This window comes from Lithobates pipiens, unplaced genomic scaffold (genome assembly GCF_037356315.1).
Source record: "Lithobates pipiens isolate NorthernLeopardFrog02 unplaced genomic scaffold, aLitPip1_a1.2 Scaffold_19, whole genome shotgun sequence".
Classification (NCBI taxonomy): domain Eukaryota; kingdom Metazoa; phylum Chordata; class Amphibia; order Anura; family Ranidae; genus Lithobates; species Lithobates pipiens.
Genome location: NW_027507764.1, coordinates 544,214,607 through 544,233,239, shown reverse-complemented (window position 1 = coordinate 544,233,239; position 18,633 = coordinate 544,214,607). Strand labels below are relative to the sequence as shown.

Here is an 18,633-nt window from a genome sequence, read left to right as displayed (position 1 = left end):
GACCATGTGTACAAGGGCTAAGGCTACTTTCACACAGAAGGCAGTTTTCAGGCATTTTAGCACTAAAAATATTGCCTGCAAAGTACCTGAAAACTGCCTCTCATGCCTCCCCGGGCTTTCAAACTGGGGCGGTGCACTTGCAGGACAGTTTGCGACCGTTTTATACAGTGCTCCTAAACCACCCCTGCCCATTGAAATGAATGCCCAGAGCCTGCCTAGCTCCTGGAAAGTGCTTTCTAAAGCGCTGCAACGTGGTCCGTTTTAACCCCTTCTTCAGCCGCTAGCGTGGGTTAAAAGTGCTAGTGTTTTGCATAGAAATATGGCGTTTTATATAGTAGGCCAGTAATTTTTAAAGTGGTTGTAAATAGACAAAAAAAAAACCTGCAGGACAAAGCTGCTATGCAAACTAGCCCATTATGAAATACTCACCTTAGATCGAAGCCCCAACAGCAGTCCCCGTACACTGCTCCGGCCATCGACATCGCTCCCGCAGTAATTTCCGGGTATAGCAGGCTCCGGCACTGTGATTGGCCAGAGCTGCGATGATGTCACTCCCGCGTATGCGTGCAGGAGCCACCGGGTAACGGCATGTCAGCTCAAGCAAGGGCACGAACAAGCCATTGCTTCAGTGCGCATGTGCCAATAACATCGGCACATGCTGATACAAGTTTGAAACACGAAATTATAAATTATAATATAATAAATAACGATAAATAATTACCAAAAATAATACTATAATAATAATAACATTTATTTAATAATGTAATCAAATCAAGAACACTGACGTTTGCTCAGTTGCAGAATTGTCGCTGTCGTCACTTTCAGTGTCTGATGACAAATTTCCCCATGAATCACTAACGCTCAATTCTGAAAGTGTTCTAGTTTACTATTGCTGTTTTCTAGCTGCTCAAAAAAATGCTTTTGACGAAAAGGGACGCTTTTTGGATACCATGGAGATTTCCAAGTTTCCAGGCAGAAAGAACTGTATATATAATGTAAAACTGAATGTACGGCACCGGACAAAGCACTAGGGACAAAAGGGATGTGAATGATTTGATATAATAATGTAATCTTACAGATTACAGTAAATTTGGCGCTGGGATGCGCCCCTGTGCGCCACTTGCAGGGAACGGAGCCTGGCACACAGTACATCGGGTGGAGGACACAGCCCGTGGACACAACAGGAGGACATTGCAGCATCCTGGGGACATAGCAAGTAACTTTACCTGGATCCTGCAATGCAATCCCGAGTGTGGCTCGGGGTTACTGCTTTTGGTAGTGAAAATTCACCCCGAGCCACATTTAGGATTACCGCTAGAAAGGTTAAAATATTCTTTAGGCAGATAGTGACATCTGGGGATTTATTAAAGCCGGGAAAAAAAAACTTGTGAAAATAAGGCCCCTTTCACACGGGGGGCTGCGGCTGCGGTCCGACTGGCCAGCTGGGAATCTCCACGCTGATCCCCGCTGAGCAGGCGGATGACAGGTCTGTGTCCGCTCCGCTCATGAAGAGCAAACACAGACACAGACCGCTCTCCTCTATGGGTGGCCGGATGTAAAAGGTTCATCTGTCCATTTACACTCAACTGCCATTCGATTCGATCTGCTAGACGGAAGGGGAATGGATCCCCATCAGTCTCTTTTTGGGGGATCGGATTGGACTGAATATAGGCGGGTGTAAACTAACACATGTCCATTTACACACGTCGCTCCATAGAGAAGACTGGAGGTTCCTGTCAGGTCTGCCTGAAAAACTGACATGGGGACCCGATCAGAATGTTCTTGTGAAAGGGGCCTAACAGTGTATTTACAGAAAGTTGTGTTTAACCACTTGCTTACTGGGCACTTAAACCCCCCTGATGTCCAGACCAATTTTCAGCTTTCAGCGCTGATGCACTTTGAATGACAGTTGCGCGGTCATACAACACTGTACCCAAATTACATTTTTATCATTTTTTCCCCCCCAAATAGAGCTTTCTTTTGGTGGTATTTGATCAGCTCTGCAGTTTTTATTTTTTGTTAATTTTTTTTAAAAAGACCGAATTAAAAAAAAAATATTATATTTTTTTATATTTTGTTATAAAATTTTGCAAACAGGTCCTTTTTCTCCTTCATTGATGCATGCTGATGAGGTGACACTGATGGCCACCAATGGGTGGCAGTGATGGGCAATGATGGGTGGCAGTTATGGGCACTGATGGGTGGCAATTATGGGCACTGATGGGTGGCAATTATGGGCACTGATCAGCACTGGTTGGTTACACTGATAGGCAGTACTGCTAGGTGGCACTGATTGGCACCACTGGTGGGCACTGATAGGTGGCACTTGTGGGCATTGATAGGTGGCACTCATGGGCATTGATAGGTGGCACTGGCAGGGGGTACTGGCATGGACGTCCGCAGAACTTTTTTCGGGGGGGGGGCATCATTTTAGGGTCACCCATGCATAGGGTTGCCACCTATTGTTCAAGTCAAACCCGAACACTTTAGTGGAGCACGCCATTTTTTTTTATAGTATAAACTATACATATATTTTGTTATTAAATGACATTTCTAATCATATGATGTTAATAACAAGAGTCCCCCTTTACATCAAAGCCCACAGAGTTCCCCTTTTTACATCTGAACTCGCAGAGTTCCCTTTCACTGTAAGGGGGGGACTCTGCAGACTCTAATGTAAGGGAGAACTCTGGGGACTCTAACATAAGGGATGCTCTGGGAACACTGATGTAAGGAAGGACACTGAGAACTCTAATGTACGGAGAGCACTCTAATGTAAGGGGGAACATTGTGGCCTCTGGTTTAAAGGGGAACTCTGATGTAAGGGGTGCTCTGAGAACCCTGATTTACCTTAGTGTACTTACTCCGAGGCAGGAGAGAGAAGGGGGGAGACTTCAGTCACAGACAGGGATGGATGGTGAGCTCACTCACCCCTTGGCAGTCAGCATATCTCATCCAGATGTATCTGAGGCTGCTGAATTCAAATTTTTCCGGCCCCAACTTTCCTTTTCTGAGGAACAGCGCCAGGGATTGGAGTGTGGGCAGACCCAGAGGGGTAGGGGAGGGGGGAAGAGGTGCTGATCAAGCCCTCTCTCCTCTCCCGTCTGTGTGTTTCGGGGGGGGGGGGGGGGTTGGTGCTGGCTTTGAGCAGTGTGAAAGATTGTAACAGACACTTTCAGCTTAGACAACTGCAGCCAGCAACCCTGCTGGGAAGCCATAGTCCCGGACGCATGATTCCAAACCCAAACTGTCCGGGTGAATCGTGGACAGGTGGCAACCCTACCCATGCACCGCCCCTTTTTGACAATGTCACATTATCATGGTCAAAGCCTGCAGACGTAGTACAGTCGCTAGGATAAGTAATGGATAATGGCCAACAGGCCCTCTTACCAGACCCAGCAAAACTACAGCAGTGATCCCTCTGGCTGGACGATCGCTCACTCTGTGTTCCCCGAGGGTGACTCTGGTCAGTAGTGTAGCATGTCTGTACCCTGGCAGTGGCTCAGTCGTTCTCTCTGGTGGTGCTGGACAGTGTGGTTATCTATGGTGGTGGTGCTGGGCAGCATGGTTCTCTCTGGTAGCTCTGGGCAGCGTGGCTCTCCCTCTGGTGGTGCTGGGCAGTGTGGCTCTCCCTCTGGTGTCGCTGGGCAGCGTGGCTCTCCCTTTGGTGTCGCTGGGCAGCGTGGCTCTCCCTCTGGTGTCGCTGGGCAGCATGGCTCTCCCTCTGGTGGCGCTGGGCTGCTTGGCTCTCCCTCTGGTTTCTGTTTAGCACACTCCTCTCCTCATTCTTTGTCCTGTAGCACTCTCTCCCTCAGCTTTTTTAAAGGGTGCAGTCTCTCAATCTCTCTGTTGATCGAGCTGTAGCCTCCTTCCTGTGGAAAATGGGGCCAGCAATCTTTGGGGCTACATGTCCCATGATGCTCTCCTCTCCTACTCTCCTAGTTATGGCCAATAGGGAAGGAAAGGAGCGGGCAGGAAGCTGGGCAGGGAACCTGGTGAGAGCCGCCATCTCTTCTCCCTGACAGGAGAAAGGGAGGGTGAGCGGGGGAAACCTCTGATAGCCCGCAGCTCGCCTTTCACAGCGCCACTGATTTCTCTGCTGGACTGAGCAGGGAAAAGAGCCCAAAGTCACACTACACTGATGGGGGGGCTTGACAGCACCTTAATGGTGTCACTCCTCTGGTGGGTGGCACTCGGGTGCGGGCTGCCTGCACCCTGATAGCGACGCAACTGTGCAGAATTTAAGATCCAATCCCTGATCCTGGGGGGGCACTTGACCCCCCTTGCCCCTACCTGTGGACGCCCATGGATACTGGTGGCACAGATGAGGCAGAATTGCCCCTTCCTCTTCGGGACCAGTGTCCCTTGCACATAAGCCGGTGATCGGCTTTTTTTTCGCCTCACGTTGTCAGCGATTACTGAGCTTTTGTTTACATCATGTGATCAGCTGTCATTGGTTGACAGCTGATCATGTGGTAAGGGGCTGGGAATGACCCCTTACTCGGGTCTGTGATCACCCGAGTCTTAGTGACTCGGTGATCACAGCGTGCGCCGCGCGTGCAAAGGGGAGGCCCGCATGACGGCCTCCCGGAAATTCAGGTCCACGCTGTGGCCATCAGACGGCTATAGCGCGGATGCCAAGAGGTTAAAGTATATGTAAACCCTCACCTTGTAAAACAACCCATTCAGTTTAAAATGGAAATAAAAGGCAAAACATTTGCGAATACATATACAAAACATTATAAATACTTTTTTTTACCCTGTTTTAAAAGTGATCACACTCTCTAAGCTCCTTATGCAGCTGGAAACAGAGAGCTGGGGGAGGAGAAACAGCAGCACACTGAACATCCCAGTGAATGGCTGTGCAGGGGGGCATGTGAGCAGAGGTCTAAACAGTGGAGGAGGGCAGGCAGAGTTCCCAGCACAGCTAGAGAACTGGCCACGCTGTGCTTTCCTGCTTAGTGTGGTCAGTTTTTAATTGTAAAGCAGAAGGACTGGCAGAAACACCAGATATTTCACACAAAGGAAGCAATATAAAGAGAACAGGATCTTTTTTTCTACTAGTACATGGTACTGTAATGGATGTGATCATGAGTGTTATAAGTGAAATGCCTATTTCTGGTACTCTTATAGATATAAGTGCTTATCTTTCATTATCAACCTTAATCATACTCATTTAATCATAATTAAGATGTCTGCCAGCTTCTCCCTTCATGTGAAACGAAACTGCAAGGGTTAAAAGAAAGAGAGCAACATCAAAGAGAAGAATTGCGCCTGTTCTTGGCCACCATGACAGTACACCCAAGAGGAAGGGGGCTGGGAACAAGACTCTAATTTAGCTACCATAGCTTGCTTTTCCCTTTTTTAGACATGACCCAGCTAAAAAGCTTATCCTCTGTCCCAATAATGAATATGTATAATTTGTGGTTTGTACACGCTGTCTTTTATCTAATTTTTGATTTGATAGTAAGATATCCGGCTTATAGTATATCAGCCGGAGTTCAGGAAATAAAACGGAGAAGTCGCTATATACTGAACTACGTGTCAGTGTCCGACTTCAAGAGTCTGCACACTTTTATATTAAGGATTAGGGATGAGCCGAACACCCCCCGGTTCGGTTCGCACCAGAACTTGCGAACGGCCCCCACGTTCGTTACGAACGTTAGAACCCCATTGAAGTCTATGGGACTCGAACGTTCGAAATGGAAAGTGCTAATTTTAACGGCTAATATGCAAGATACTGTCCTAAAAAGGGTTTGGGGACCTGACTCCTGCCTCAGGGGACATGGGTCAATGCAAAAAAAAGTTTTAAAAACGGCCGTTTTGGCGGGAGCACTGATTTTAATGACGATTAAAGTGAAAAAAAAAAAAGTGAAATATTACTTTAAATATGGTGCCTGGGGGGTGTCTGTAGTATGCCTGTGAAATGCCACGTGTTTCCCGTGTTTAGAACAGTCCCTGCACAAAATGACATTTAACGGAAATAACACCATTTAAAACTGCTTGCGGTTTTAATGTTATATCTGGTTCCTGCAATATGGTTGAAAATCATTGAGAAACATGGCATGGGTAGCCCTCCCTGCCCATTACCAGCCTATTTGGGTCTTGTACGCATATTAAGGGGAACCCTGTACCCATATTAAAAAAAGGAAATGCGTGTGGCCCCCAGGCCCTATATACTCAGAACAGCAGTATACAGGCGGTGCAAACAAGACAGGGACTGTGTAGGTTTGTTGTGTTAAGTTGAATCTGTTTGTCATTTTCAACTGGTACATTTTTAAAGTGTAGCTCCAGTCAAAAAAACTATTTTTAAGCTTTTTGGAAAACATAGGGAAGGGTTATCACCCCTGTATAATTTGTTTTGCCATCCGTCTTTTTTCATCTCACTTGCTGCTGTCTCCTTCCGTTTGCAAGTAGGAGATGTTTGTAAGTTGGATGTTTGAAAGTAGGGGCCTGCCCTATATTATAGCGGTATGTACTGGGTACAGAGCACGCAGACAGCACGCATCTCCTAACACTACTGACTGCAAGCTCTATTATTAACCACTTGACCACTGGGCACTTAAACACCCTTAATAACCAGACCAATTTTCAGCTTTTGGTGCTCTCACATTTTGAATGACAATTACTCAGTCATGCAACACTGGACCTATATGAAATGTTTGTCCTTTTTTTCACACAAATAGAGCTTTCTTTTGGTGGTATTTAATCACCTCTCAGTTTTTTTATTTTTTGTGCTATAAAAGAAAAAAGACCGGAAATTCTGCGAAAAAATGATTTTTTCTTTGTTTCTGTTATAAAATTTAGCAGATTAGTAATTTTTTCTTCATAAATTTTTTTTTACTGGTTACATGTTTTGAGTTGCAGAGGAGGTCTAGGACTAGAATTATTGCTCTCGCTCTAACGTTCTCGGCAATACCTCACATGTGTGGTTTGAACACCGTTTTCATATGTGGGCGGGGCTTACGCATGCGTTCGCTTCTGCATGCGAGCACATGGGGACATGGGCGCTTTAATTTTTATTTTATTTTTTATTGTTCATTTTACTTTATTTATTTTAGTTTGACATTTTTTTCCCCAAAAATATATTTTTGATCACTTTTATTCCTATTACAAGGAATGTAAACATCCCTTGTAATAGGAATATGGGGTGACAGGTCCTCTTTACAGGCTGGGAAGCCTGAAATAAAAAATAAAAAAAAGATTCTGGCTTTGATCGTACTGGCGAGTTGGTAGAAGCACCGGAGGGCGGTGAGGGGTGGGGGGCGTCTATGGCTGGGTATTTCAGGGTATCACCGAGTATGGCTGGGTATCTCCGAGTATGGCTGGGTATGGCAATTTATGGCAGGGTATTGCAGAGTATTGGCGGGGTATTGGCGGGGTACTACAGAGTAATTGCAGGGTACTGCAGAGTATTGGGGAGTACTACAGAGTAATGGCAGGGTACTGCAGAGTAAAGGCAGGGTACTGCAGAGTAATGGGGGGTACTGCAGAGTAATGGCAGGGTACTGCAGAGTATGCACTGGTATTGCAGAGTATTGGCGGGGTATTGGCGGGGTATTGGCGGGGTACTACAGAGTAATAGCAGGGTACTGCAGAGTATTGGGGAGTACTACAGAGTAATGGCAGGGTACTGCAGAGTAAAGGCAGGGTACTGCAGAGTAATGGCAGGGTACTGCAGAGTAATGGCAGGGTACTGCACTGCAGAGTAATGGCGGGGTACTGCAGAGTAATGGCGGGGTACTGCAGAGTAATGGCGGGGTACTGCAGAGTAATGGCGGGTACTGCAGAGTAATGGCAGGGTACTGCAGAGTAATGGGGGTTACTGCAGAGTAATGGGGGGTACTGCAGAGTAAAGGCAGGGTACTGCAGAGTAATGGGGGGTACTGCAGAGTAATGGCAGGGTACTGCAGAGTATGCACTGGTATTGCAGAGTATTGGCAGGGAATTGAGGGGTTAAATTCGGTGAGCAGCGATGTGGGCACTGCAGATGCAGCCCACATCGCTGCTGACACCGATCTCTTTCCCCTCCGCTGTACCGATCGGACGGAGCGATCACATGGTAAACGGCCGCGACGAGCGGCCGTTTACCGTGATCCGTGAGGGGGGGGGCGCGCGAGAGCAGAATTCTGGGAGGCCGTTAATTAACGGCCTCTCAGAGTTAAACAACCGCCCTGAAGCCGTTAATCGGCAATGGGCGGTTGTTAAGTGGTTAAAGATAGATCACTAGCTAGCTATATAGGTGAGGTGAATATAGTGTAGTGGTGTATACTGCGGTCAGGGCACAGACAATAACCACTACACAAGAGCAAGATAGGAAATCAGCCAAAAACTATTGGTGTGTAACTGTGTTGAAGGTACACAGAACACACACTGCTTCAGATGCCAACACACTACACGAGGCCGCCTCAAAGGCGGCCTTATATAGTGTGGGGCGTGCACTACACAGCCTGAGCTATGATTGGCCACAGGCAGGATGCCTGTGGCCAATCATGCCTCTCCTCGCTGCTGGCGCTGCGATTGGCCAAGCATGCGGGGTCACAGTGCATGCTTGGCCAATCATGAGCCAGCAATGCACTGCGCCATCGCAGTGCATTGTGGTCCGCGCTCGCCATACGAATTTTGACGCGTACGGACCAAGAGTTCGGATTTCGCCGAACGCCCAAACAGCCAATGTTCGAGTCGAACGTACGTTCGACTCGAACACGAAGCTCATCCCTATTAAGGATTAATTTGGCCAGGGGGACAGAAACAAGATATCAAGCTTTTCTAGTTCGGATCCAAAACAGTAAAGCACACAAATATCAGGAATATGAAGTGTTGGGTTTCCATACTCGTTAAGGTAGGAATGCATTTTGTACTTACCAACAATTTCTGCCACAATAAATCCCAAGCAAATTACTGCTGCAATGTAAAGCTTCTTCCTGGCTATTTTATGTTCCTTCTGCCTGGCTTCTTGGGCTTTTGTATTATTGCTGTGACAATGGTATGTGATGACTGATGGGCGACAGTCCTCATCCTGATTTTTTTCTTTAGTAAACGTACCCGGGTCTCCACTGTATGAAATAAGAGGAGATTTCAGCAGTTAAAATGGAAACACACCCATGGCACTAAGATCAAACATTGTAAAAGCGGGAGCCTTCAGCCCTAATAGTTTTGGTGAATGAACCTAAAAGTAAGGGTTTATGTAAGAGATGAGGAGTAAGAATAGGGTCTGAATTATTCATTTTGTATTTAAAGTAGAACTATAGACAAAATGTTTTTTTTTTTTTTTTTGAATAGAGTAAGGGAGGGTCATAACCCCATTCAGATCATTTTCCCTTCACTTCCTGTCCCAGAACCAAACAGGAAGTGAGAGGAAATCCCTTGGGGACCCCCAGGTCACCAGAACTAATGTACCCATTGAAAGATTTCCCCTCTATTACTTTTCTGGGGATAACCCACAATTTGTGATTTTCCTATACTTTCACTCTGGGTGATAAGGGTAAACAGGACAAATAGAGAAAGTAAATCTCCCTAATGGGGACACAGACAGGGATAAAAACCCGACAGGTGTTCTAATCTCTCTCCAGTCTATCCGCAACTAAAAAAAAAAAAGTTTTGCCTTTAGTTGTAGTTTAATGTTAACCACTTGCCGGCCGCCTCCTGTACATATACGTTGGCAGTTTGAAGATGAATATCTCGGTAACGGAAGCAGCTGCTGCCACAACCGAGATACAGTGGTGTGAAAAAGTGTTTGCCCCCTTCCTCATTTCCTGTTCCTTTGCATGTTTGTCACACTTAAGTGTTTCGGAACATCAAACCAATTTAAACAATAGTCAAGGACAACACAAGTAAACACAAAATGCAATTTGTAAATGAGGGTGTTTATTATTAAAGGTGAAAAAAAATCCAAACATCATGGCCCTGTGTGAAAAAGTGATTGCCCCCTAAACCTAATAACTGGTTGGGCCACCCTTAGCAGCAACAACTGCAACCAAGCGTTTGCGATAACGTGCAATGAGGCTTTTACAGCGTCCTGGAGGAATTTTGGCCCACTCATCTTTGCAGAATTGTCCTAATTCAGTTACATTAGAGGGTTTTCGAGCATGAACGGCCTTTTTAAGGTCATACCACAACATCTCAATAGGATTCAGGTCAGGACTTTGGCTAGGCCACTCCAAAGTCTTCATTTTGTTTTTCTTCAGCCATTCGGTGGTGGACTTGCTGGTGTGTTTAGGATCATTGTCCTGCTGCAGAACCCAAATTCGTTTCAGCTTGAGTACACAAACAGATGGTCGGACATTCTCCTTCAGGATCTCTTGGTAGACAGCAGAATTCATAGTTCCTTTTATCACGGCAAGTCTTCCAGGTCCTGAAGCAGCAAAACAGCCCCAGACCATCACACTACCACCACCATATTTTACTGTTGGTATAATGTTCTTTTTATGAAATGCAGTGTTCCTTCTACGCCAGATATACTTGGACACACACCTTCCAAAGAGTTCCACTTTTGTCTCATCGGTCCACAGAATGTTGTCCCAAAAGTCTTGGGGATCATCAAGATGTGTTGTGGAGAAATTGAGACGAGCTTTGATGTTCTTTTTGCTCAGCAGTGGTTTTCTCCTTGGAACTCTGCCATGCAGGCCATTTTTGCCCAGTCTTTTCCTGATGGTGGAGGCATGAACGCTGACCTTAACTGAGGCAAGTGAGGCCTGCAGTTCCTTGGACGTTGTTGTGGGGTCTTTTGTGACCTCTTGGATGAGTCGTCGCTGCGCTCTTGGGGTAATTTTGGGCAGCCGGCCACTCCTGGGAAGGTTCACCACTGTTCCATGTCTTCGCCATTTGTGGATAATGGCTCTCACTGTGGTTCGCTGGATTCCCAAAGCTTTGGAAATGGCTTTATAACCCTTTCCAGACTGATAGATCTCAATTACTTTCTTTCTCAATTGTTCCTGAATTTCTTTGGGTCTCGGCATGATGTGTAGCTTTTAAGGATCTTCTGGTGGACCTTACTGTGTCAAGCAGCTCCTATTTAAGTGATGCCTTGATTGTGAACAGGTGTGGCAATAATCAGGCCTGGGTGTGGCTAGAGAAATTGAACTCAGGTGTGGACAACCACAGTTATAGTATGTTTTAACAAGGGGGGCAATCACTTTTTCACACAGGGCCATGATGGTTTGGATTTTTTTTCACCTTTAATAATAAACACCTTCATTTACAAATTGCATTTTGTGTTTACTTGTGTTGTCCTTGACTATTGTTTAAATTGGTTTGATGTTCCGAAACACTTAAGTGTGACAAACATGCAAAGGAACAGGAAATGAGGAAGGGGGCAAACACTTTTTCACACCACTGTAAACTCTCCAATAGCTAACGATGGGGCAGAAGTTAGAGAAGCCCAAAGAGGGTAGCCTGGCTTGTGACTTAGTACTAGAGTGAGAGGGAAGGGATCCTGTCAAAAAAGGAAAGGAATTGGCAAAAGTGTGTGGGGTCACAATGCATTTGGGTGGATGGCTGCAGCCGGGGGAGTGGCACTCAAAAGGGGTTTGTTGTCAGACCACGGACTGCTGCCTACAGCAGACGCTTGGTTCAAAGTTGCAAAAGCCATTCATGAAGAAGGGTGGACAGAACAGGAAACTAATCAAAATGGTTATATTGTATATGTGTATAAAAAGCCAGAAAAGGGGTCAAAGCCACCAACCTATGATGGCATTTGGTTCTCAGGAATTAGGTACCGCCCTTTGTCTACCGCCCCTCTGCTATGGATGACACCTCCCAATCCGACACCTCCCCCTATCCCCCCTCTGCTACAGGTGACACCACGTTGGGCATCAAATTGTTTTGGATCGGACCAAACCGTCCAGACTTTTATGTCTGCCCCTGGTCTAATTTGTAATGGAGTGTGCACACTGAAGTAGTTCACTCTGAGATGCACAACAGTTCAGTGTAAAGTTACTTCTTCTTTATTGTTTCCTCTTTTCACGGCTTATATAATAGCAGCTGGACTTTTCCATCAGACAAGGCATGTTTTGGATCGGACCAAACCGTCCAGACTTTTATGTCTGCCCCTGGTCTAATTTGTAATGGAGTGTGCACACTGAAGTAGTTCACTCTGAGATGCACAACAGTTCAGTGTAAAGTTACTTCTTCTTTATTGTTTCCTCTTTTCACGGCTTATATAATAGCAGCTGGACTTTTCCATCAGACAAGGCTGATGGAAAAGTCCAGCTGCTATTATATAAGCCGTGAAAAGAGGAAACAATAAAGAAGAAGTAACTTTACACTGAACTGTTGTGCATCTCAGAGTGAACTACTTCAGTGTGCACACTCCATTACAAATTAGACCAGGGGCAGACATAAAAGTCTGGACGGTTTGGTCCGATCCAAAACATAATATTGTGACAATGTATAAGCTTTTAGCTGGTTTATGTCCATATAGGGGGTAGCAATTGATCATAGCTGTTTAGGGTAACTTCCTTCCAAAATATTGGTGTTGCGTCTTGGGTGTAGTTTTGGAAAGGAGGCACGATCTTCTTAACTCTTTGCAGTTCAGTTTCACAATAAGGAAGGGGTGAGCTTTGCAGTTATCTTTGAGTAAGGTTAAAGATGATAAACAGTAGCAATCACATTTTTATTGAAATAGGCATTTTATCATGATACTCTAATCGCATCCATTACAATATTACCACATATATTTTAACCCTAAACAGAACAATAACCAAACATATATGTGTAAACCTTGTAACCTTTGCTCATAAAAGAAGGGGCCCCTTCTCGGAGAACAGGCAGCAAAGAGGTAGGCAGGGACAGTGCACCCAAATGTCCTTGATCACAGTCTTTCCATCAGGCTCAATGGATGGCAGGTGAAGGTAAAAGAAGTGTCAGTGAAGAAAACCACACAGACCCTGCCCTGTTCTTGTAGTCCTTGTGGCTGCTCATGGCCCTGTGTGAAAAAGTGATTGCCCCCCTTGTTAAAACATACTATAACTGTGGTTGTCCACACCTGAGTTCAATTTCTCTAGCCACACCCAGGCCTGATTATTGCCACACCTGTTCACAATCAAGGCATCACTTAAATAGGAGCTGCTTGACACAGTAAGGTCCACCAGAAGATCCTTAAAAGCTACACATCATGCCGAGACCCAAAGAAATTCAGGAACAATTGAGAAAGAAAGTAATTGAGATCTATCAGTCTGGAAAGGGTTATAAAGCCATTTCCAAAGCTTTGGGAATCCAGCGAACCACAGTGAGAGCCATTATCCACAAATGGCGAAGACATGGAACAGTGGTGAACCTTCCCAGGAGTGGCCGGCTGCCCAAAATTACCCCAAGAGCGCAGCGACGACTCATCCAAGAGGTCACAAAAGACCCCACAACAACGTCCAAGGAACTGCAGGCCTCACTTGCCTCAGTTAAGGTCAGCGTTTATGCCTCCACCATCAGGAAAAGACTGGGCAAAAATGGCCTGCATGGCAGAGTTCCAAGGAGAAAACCACTGCTGAGCAAAAAGAACATCAAAGCTCATCTCAATTTCTCCACAACACATCTTGATGATCCCCAAGACTTTTGGGACAACATTCTGTGGACCGATGAGACAAAAGTGGAACTCTTTGGAAGGTGTGTGTCCAAGTATATCTGGCGTAGAAGGAACACTGCATTTCATAAAAAGAACATTATACCAACAGTAAAATATGGTGGTGGTAGTGTGATGGTCTGGGGCTGTTTTGCTGCTTCAGGACCTGGAAGACTTGCCGTGATAAAAGGAACTATGAATTCTGCTGTCTACCAAGAGATCCTGAAGGAGAATGTCCGACCATCTGTTCGTGTACTCAAGCTGAAACGAACTTGGGTTCTGCAGCAGGACAATGATCCTAAACACACCAGCAAGTCCACCACCGAATGGCTGAAGAAAAACAAAATGAAGACTTTGGAGTGGCCTAGCCAAAGTCCTGACCTGAATCCTATTGAGATGTTGTGGTATGACCTTAAAAAGGCCGTTCATGCTCGAAAACCCTCTAATGTAACTGAATTAGGACAATTCTGCAAAGATGAGTGGGCCAAAATTCCTCCAGGACGCTGTAAAAGCCTCATTGCACGTTATCGCAAACGCTTGGTTGCAGTTGTTGCTGCTAAGGGTGGCCCAACCAGTTATTAGGTTTAGGGGGCAATCACTTTTTCACACAGGGCCATGATGGTTTGGATTTTTTTTCACCTTTAATAATAAACACCTTCATTTACAAATTGCATTTTGTGTTTACTTGTGTTGTCCTTGACTATTGTTTAAATTGGTTTGATGTTCCGAAACACTTAAGTGTGACAAACATGCAAAGGAACAGGAAATGAGGAAGGGGGCAAACACTTTTTCACACCACTGTATCCATCTTTTCAGGAGCCGGTCCTCTTCACGATAATGGTGATCTCCGCGGCGGATTCGCCACCCCCCTCCCGCCGCTCTCCCATGCCCTCCGCCACTTACCGGAGCCGTCGGTAGCAGCGGTGGCGATCGGGTCCTTTCACGTCCTTTGTATGGAGATGAGTGAGGCTAAGATGGCCCACACCCATCTCCATGTCATAGCAGGGCGGAAGCAACATCAAAACGTCACTTCCGCCCATAGCTCTTAAAGGCACATTTTTTCAATGTCATTTTTTCAAATGACAATTTTTTTTGTTTTTGTTTTTTTATTGCATTTTAGTCTAAATTTGAGATCTGAGGACTTTTTGACCCCAGAGCTCATATTTAAGAGGATCTGTCATGATTTTTTTCTATTATAAGGGATGTTTACATTCCTTGTAATAGGAATAAAAGTGATCCATTTTTTTTTTAAACAGTAAAAAAATAAATAAAATCAAGTAAAAAAATGTTAAAGCGCTCTGTCCCGACGATCTCGCGCACAGAAGCGAACGCATACATGAGTAGCGCCTGCATATGAAAACGATGGTCAAACCACACATGTGAGATGTCACCGCGATCCTTAGAGCGAGAGCAATAATTCTAGCCCTCCTCTGTAATGCAAAACATGCAACCTGTAGAATTTTTCAAACGTCGCCTATGGAGATTTTCGAGGGTAAAAGTTTGACACCATTCCGCGAGCGGGCACAATTTTGAAGCATGACATGTTGGGTATCAATTTACTCGGCGTAACATTATCTTTCATGATATAAAAAAATTCGACTAACTTTACTGTTGTCTTATTTTTTTTATTAAAAAACTTGTTTTTTTTTCCCCAAAAAAGTGCACTTGTGAGACCTCTGCGCAAATACAGTGTGAAAAAAAGTATTGCAATGACTGCAAATTTATTCTCTATGGCAGTGATGGCGAACCTTGGCACCCCAGATGTTTTGGAACTACATTTCCCATGATGCTCTACTACAGTGCATAGTGCCAGAGCATCATGGGAAATGTAGTTCCAAAACATCTGGGGTGCCAAGGTTCGCCATCACTGCTCTAGGGTGTAAAAACACTGCGTTCTACGCCAGTCCCGGAAGTAACAGGTGGAGGTTGAGAGCCGGACGGCTCGTATGTGTTCTTATGGCCATTTTTTTATCCGGATAATGTGAGTGTATATCTGATTATTTTATTAATAAATCTCAAAGGTTTTTGTGCTATGCGAGCATTCTCTTTCCTATATGTGAAACGGCTTATCGTTGTCTGATATCCCGCTGCTGAAAGTGAACGATCGTATTTCTGCCATCCTGAGTGTCAACCCTGGCGATTAATCTTTGCGCTTCTGGGTCCCATATAATAGGGACCTAGAGATCTGGTAAGCGGCTGGAAATCTTATTGGTGGTGGCATTTGCTATATTTCACAGCACTTTTCAAAGGGTGTGAGTTTGATTCTATCACTGAGATCCTGCTGACACGTCTGCATGAATTTCTTCAGTTTTGGACACTTTATATGGACTTTAATTAATTTTTTGGATTTAATGAGTTTATAATAATACATTTTTTATCAACAATTAATTAAATATCTTTTTTATATATTAATCAATTTATTAATTTTAGTAATACATTTAATTTTTGTTTTTTAATCATTTGCTTTAGCACAGCTCCTTATATTTTAGGAATTTTTGGTGTGGCGTTGTATAACGATTTGAGCTGCTGCTTAGGGGGAGGGACTTAGTAATAGCGCAGTTTTTTCTTTTTACTGTTAGAAAAAAAACAATATATGTTTGGGGGTTTTAAGTAATTTTCTAGCAAAAAAACCTGTTTTAAACGTGTAAACACCTAAATTCCAAAACTAGGCTAGTCCTTAAGAGGTTAAAGGCTAAGTTCACCTTTGTTCACTTTTCTTCTCTAAATTCCAGCTCCCCTATGTACCAATATAGCATTAATGATCTTATTTTGCAAAAATAAAACAGCTTCCATTAATAATGCATTTAATCACATTTAATATACTACACTCAGGTTGGTGCTTCCTGTGTCTCTCCCCCTTCCAGGTCATGAAAAAGCAGTGAAAGGTTACAAAACTGTCTATAGGATTACACAGCTCACAGCCATGTAAAGAATTTAAGCCAAGACATTTTGTTCTTTTTAAAAATACACATATTTTGACCTGCAAAAAATATGTTTTTTTTGTTTTTGTTAAAGGTGAACACAACCCCTGAAGACATCAGATGTAGACTGATGAAATGGCGTTGGGTAGTTTTTGAGATACGTTATTTCCAGTCAGCTGGAACGCAGGTGGAGCTCTAACCAGCGATTCCTATACAATACATGTTGATCCTTGTCTTTTTTTATGCAAGTGCAATATAGTAGACGTGTGCATTCGTTTTCGTCCGAATGCATTTTCGTTTGAATTTCAGGTATTTTCGTTATCGTTTTGACAAACAATAACGAAAGCGTAGAATCCGAAAAACGAAAAATCCGACATAAATAAATGCTTTATTTTCATTTTCGTTGTGACAACAGTTCGATATAGTATAAGAGATTCGACATGACTCTGACAATAACAATCTGTGTCTATTGAACTTGTATCATTAACAGTCCATTCACACAGGGGCAACACGACTTCCAGCGTGACTTTGGGAGGCAGCTTGGACATGATTTGAGTGTGAATCACAGCGCGACTTGGGGCGACTTACAACACGACTTTAAGTCACCCCCAGGCCAGGCGACATTAATAAAAAAAAAAAACAGCATGGGTTCCCCTTCAAGAGCATACCAGGACCTTCAGGCCTGGTATGGATATTAAGGGGAACCCCACGCCAAAAAAAAAGAAAAATGGCGTGGGGTCCCCCTCAAAATCCATACCAGGCCTTTCAGGTCTGGCATGGAATTTAAGGGGTACCCCGCACCAAAAAAATAAAAAATATGGCATGGGGGTCTCCCTCAAAATCCATACCAGACCCTTCAGGTCTGGCATGGATTTTAAGTGGAACCCCATGGCAAAAAAAATGGCGTGGGGGTCCCCCTCAAAATTCATACCAGACCCTTATCCGAGCATGCAACCCTGGCCAGTGGCTGCACGCAACCCTGGCCGGTGGTTGTGGGAGTCACCGTTATATAAGAACTGTCAGAAGAAGAGAAGCGTCACACAGCGGGAGCCTCCCATTGCGCGGAGCGGCCCGAGAACGAAGAAGAGATGCCGTGGAGGAAGATGCCAGACGAGAGCACCGGAGCAAGAAGAAGCGGATCGGAGGAAGAAGATAGAGGAAGAAGAAGATGGAGGAAGAAATTGAAGGATCAAGAAAGGAAGAAGGAAGAAGACCAGAAGAAAGAAGATGAAAGAAGACTTTAATAAAGGAATTGTCAAAAACTGTCTCTTGTGATTTTTAACACTTTTGTCACTTTTTTGGTGAAATGATAGGGTACCATTTCACACAGGGGGGGAGGCCGGGATCTGGGGGTCCCCTTGTTAAAGGGGGCTTCCAGATTCCGATAAGCCCCCCGCCCGCAGACCCCCACAACCACCGGCCAGGGTTGTGGGGATGAGGCCCTTGTCCTCATCAACATGGGGACAAGGTGCTTTGGGGGGACCCCAAAACATCCTCCCAATGTTGAGGGCATGTGGCCTGGTACGGTTCAGGAGGGGGGGCGCTCTCTGGTCCCCCCCTCTTTTCCTGTGGCCTGCCAGGTTGCGTGCTCGGATAGGGGCTTGGTATGGATTTTGTTCTAATCTCTCTCTAGTCTATTAAAAACTAAAAAACTAAAAAAAAAAAAGAAAAAAAAAAGTTTTGCCTTTAGTTGTAGTTTAATGTTAACCACTTGCCGACCACCTCCTGTACATATACTTCGGCAGTTTGAAGATTGATATCTCGGTTACAGAAGCAGCTGCTGCCACAACAATCTTTTCAGGAGCCGGTCCTCTTCACGATAATAGTGATCTCCACGGCAGATTCGCTGCTCTCCCATGCCTTCCGCCGCTTACCGGAGCTGTCGGTAGCAGCGGAGGCGATCGGGTACTTTCAGGTCCTTTGTATGGAGATGAGTGAGGCTAAGATGGCCCCCACCCGTCTCCATACCATAGCAGGGCGGAAGCGACGTCAAAACGTCACTTCTGCCCATAGCTCTTAAAGGCACATTTTTTCAATGTCATTTTTTCAAATGACAATTGTATTTTTTTATTGCATTTTAGTCTAAATATGAGATCTGAGGACTTTTTTACCACAGAACTCATATTTAAGTGGACCTGTCATTCTTTTTTTCTATTA

The 18,633-nt window shown here is 44.8% G+C and overlaps 1 protein-coding gene across 1 annotated transcript in view; it reads right to left on the bottom strand.

The window, feature by feature from the left end:
* SLC30A8 (solute carrier family 30 member 8) overlaps positions 1-18,633 on the bottom strand; it is a 71,901-nt gene that overhangs the window by 24,241 nt on the left and 29,027 nt on the right. The window contains exon 2 of the mRNA XM_077493244.1: positions 8,866-9,056. Coding sequence (XP_077349370.1) covers positions 8,866-9,056 — 191 coding nt within the window. The remainder of the gene's footprint in view (positions 1-8,865; positions 9,057-18,633) is intronic.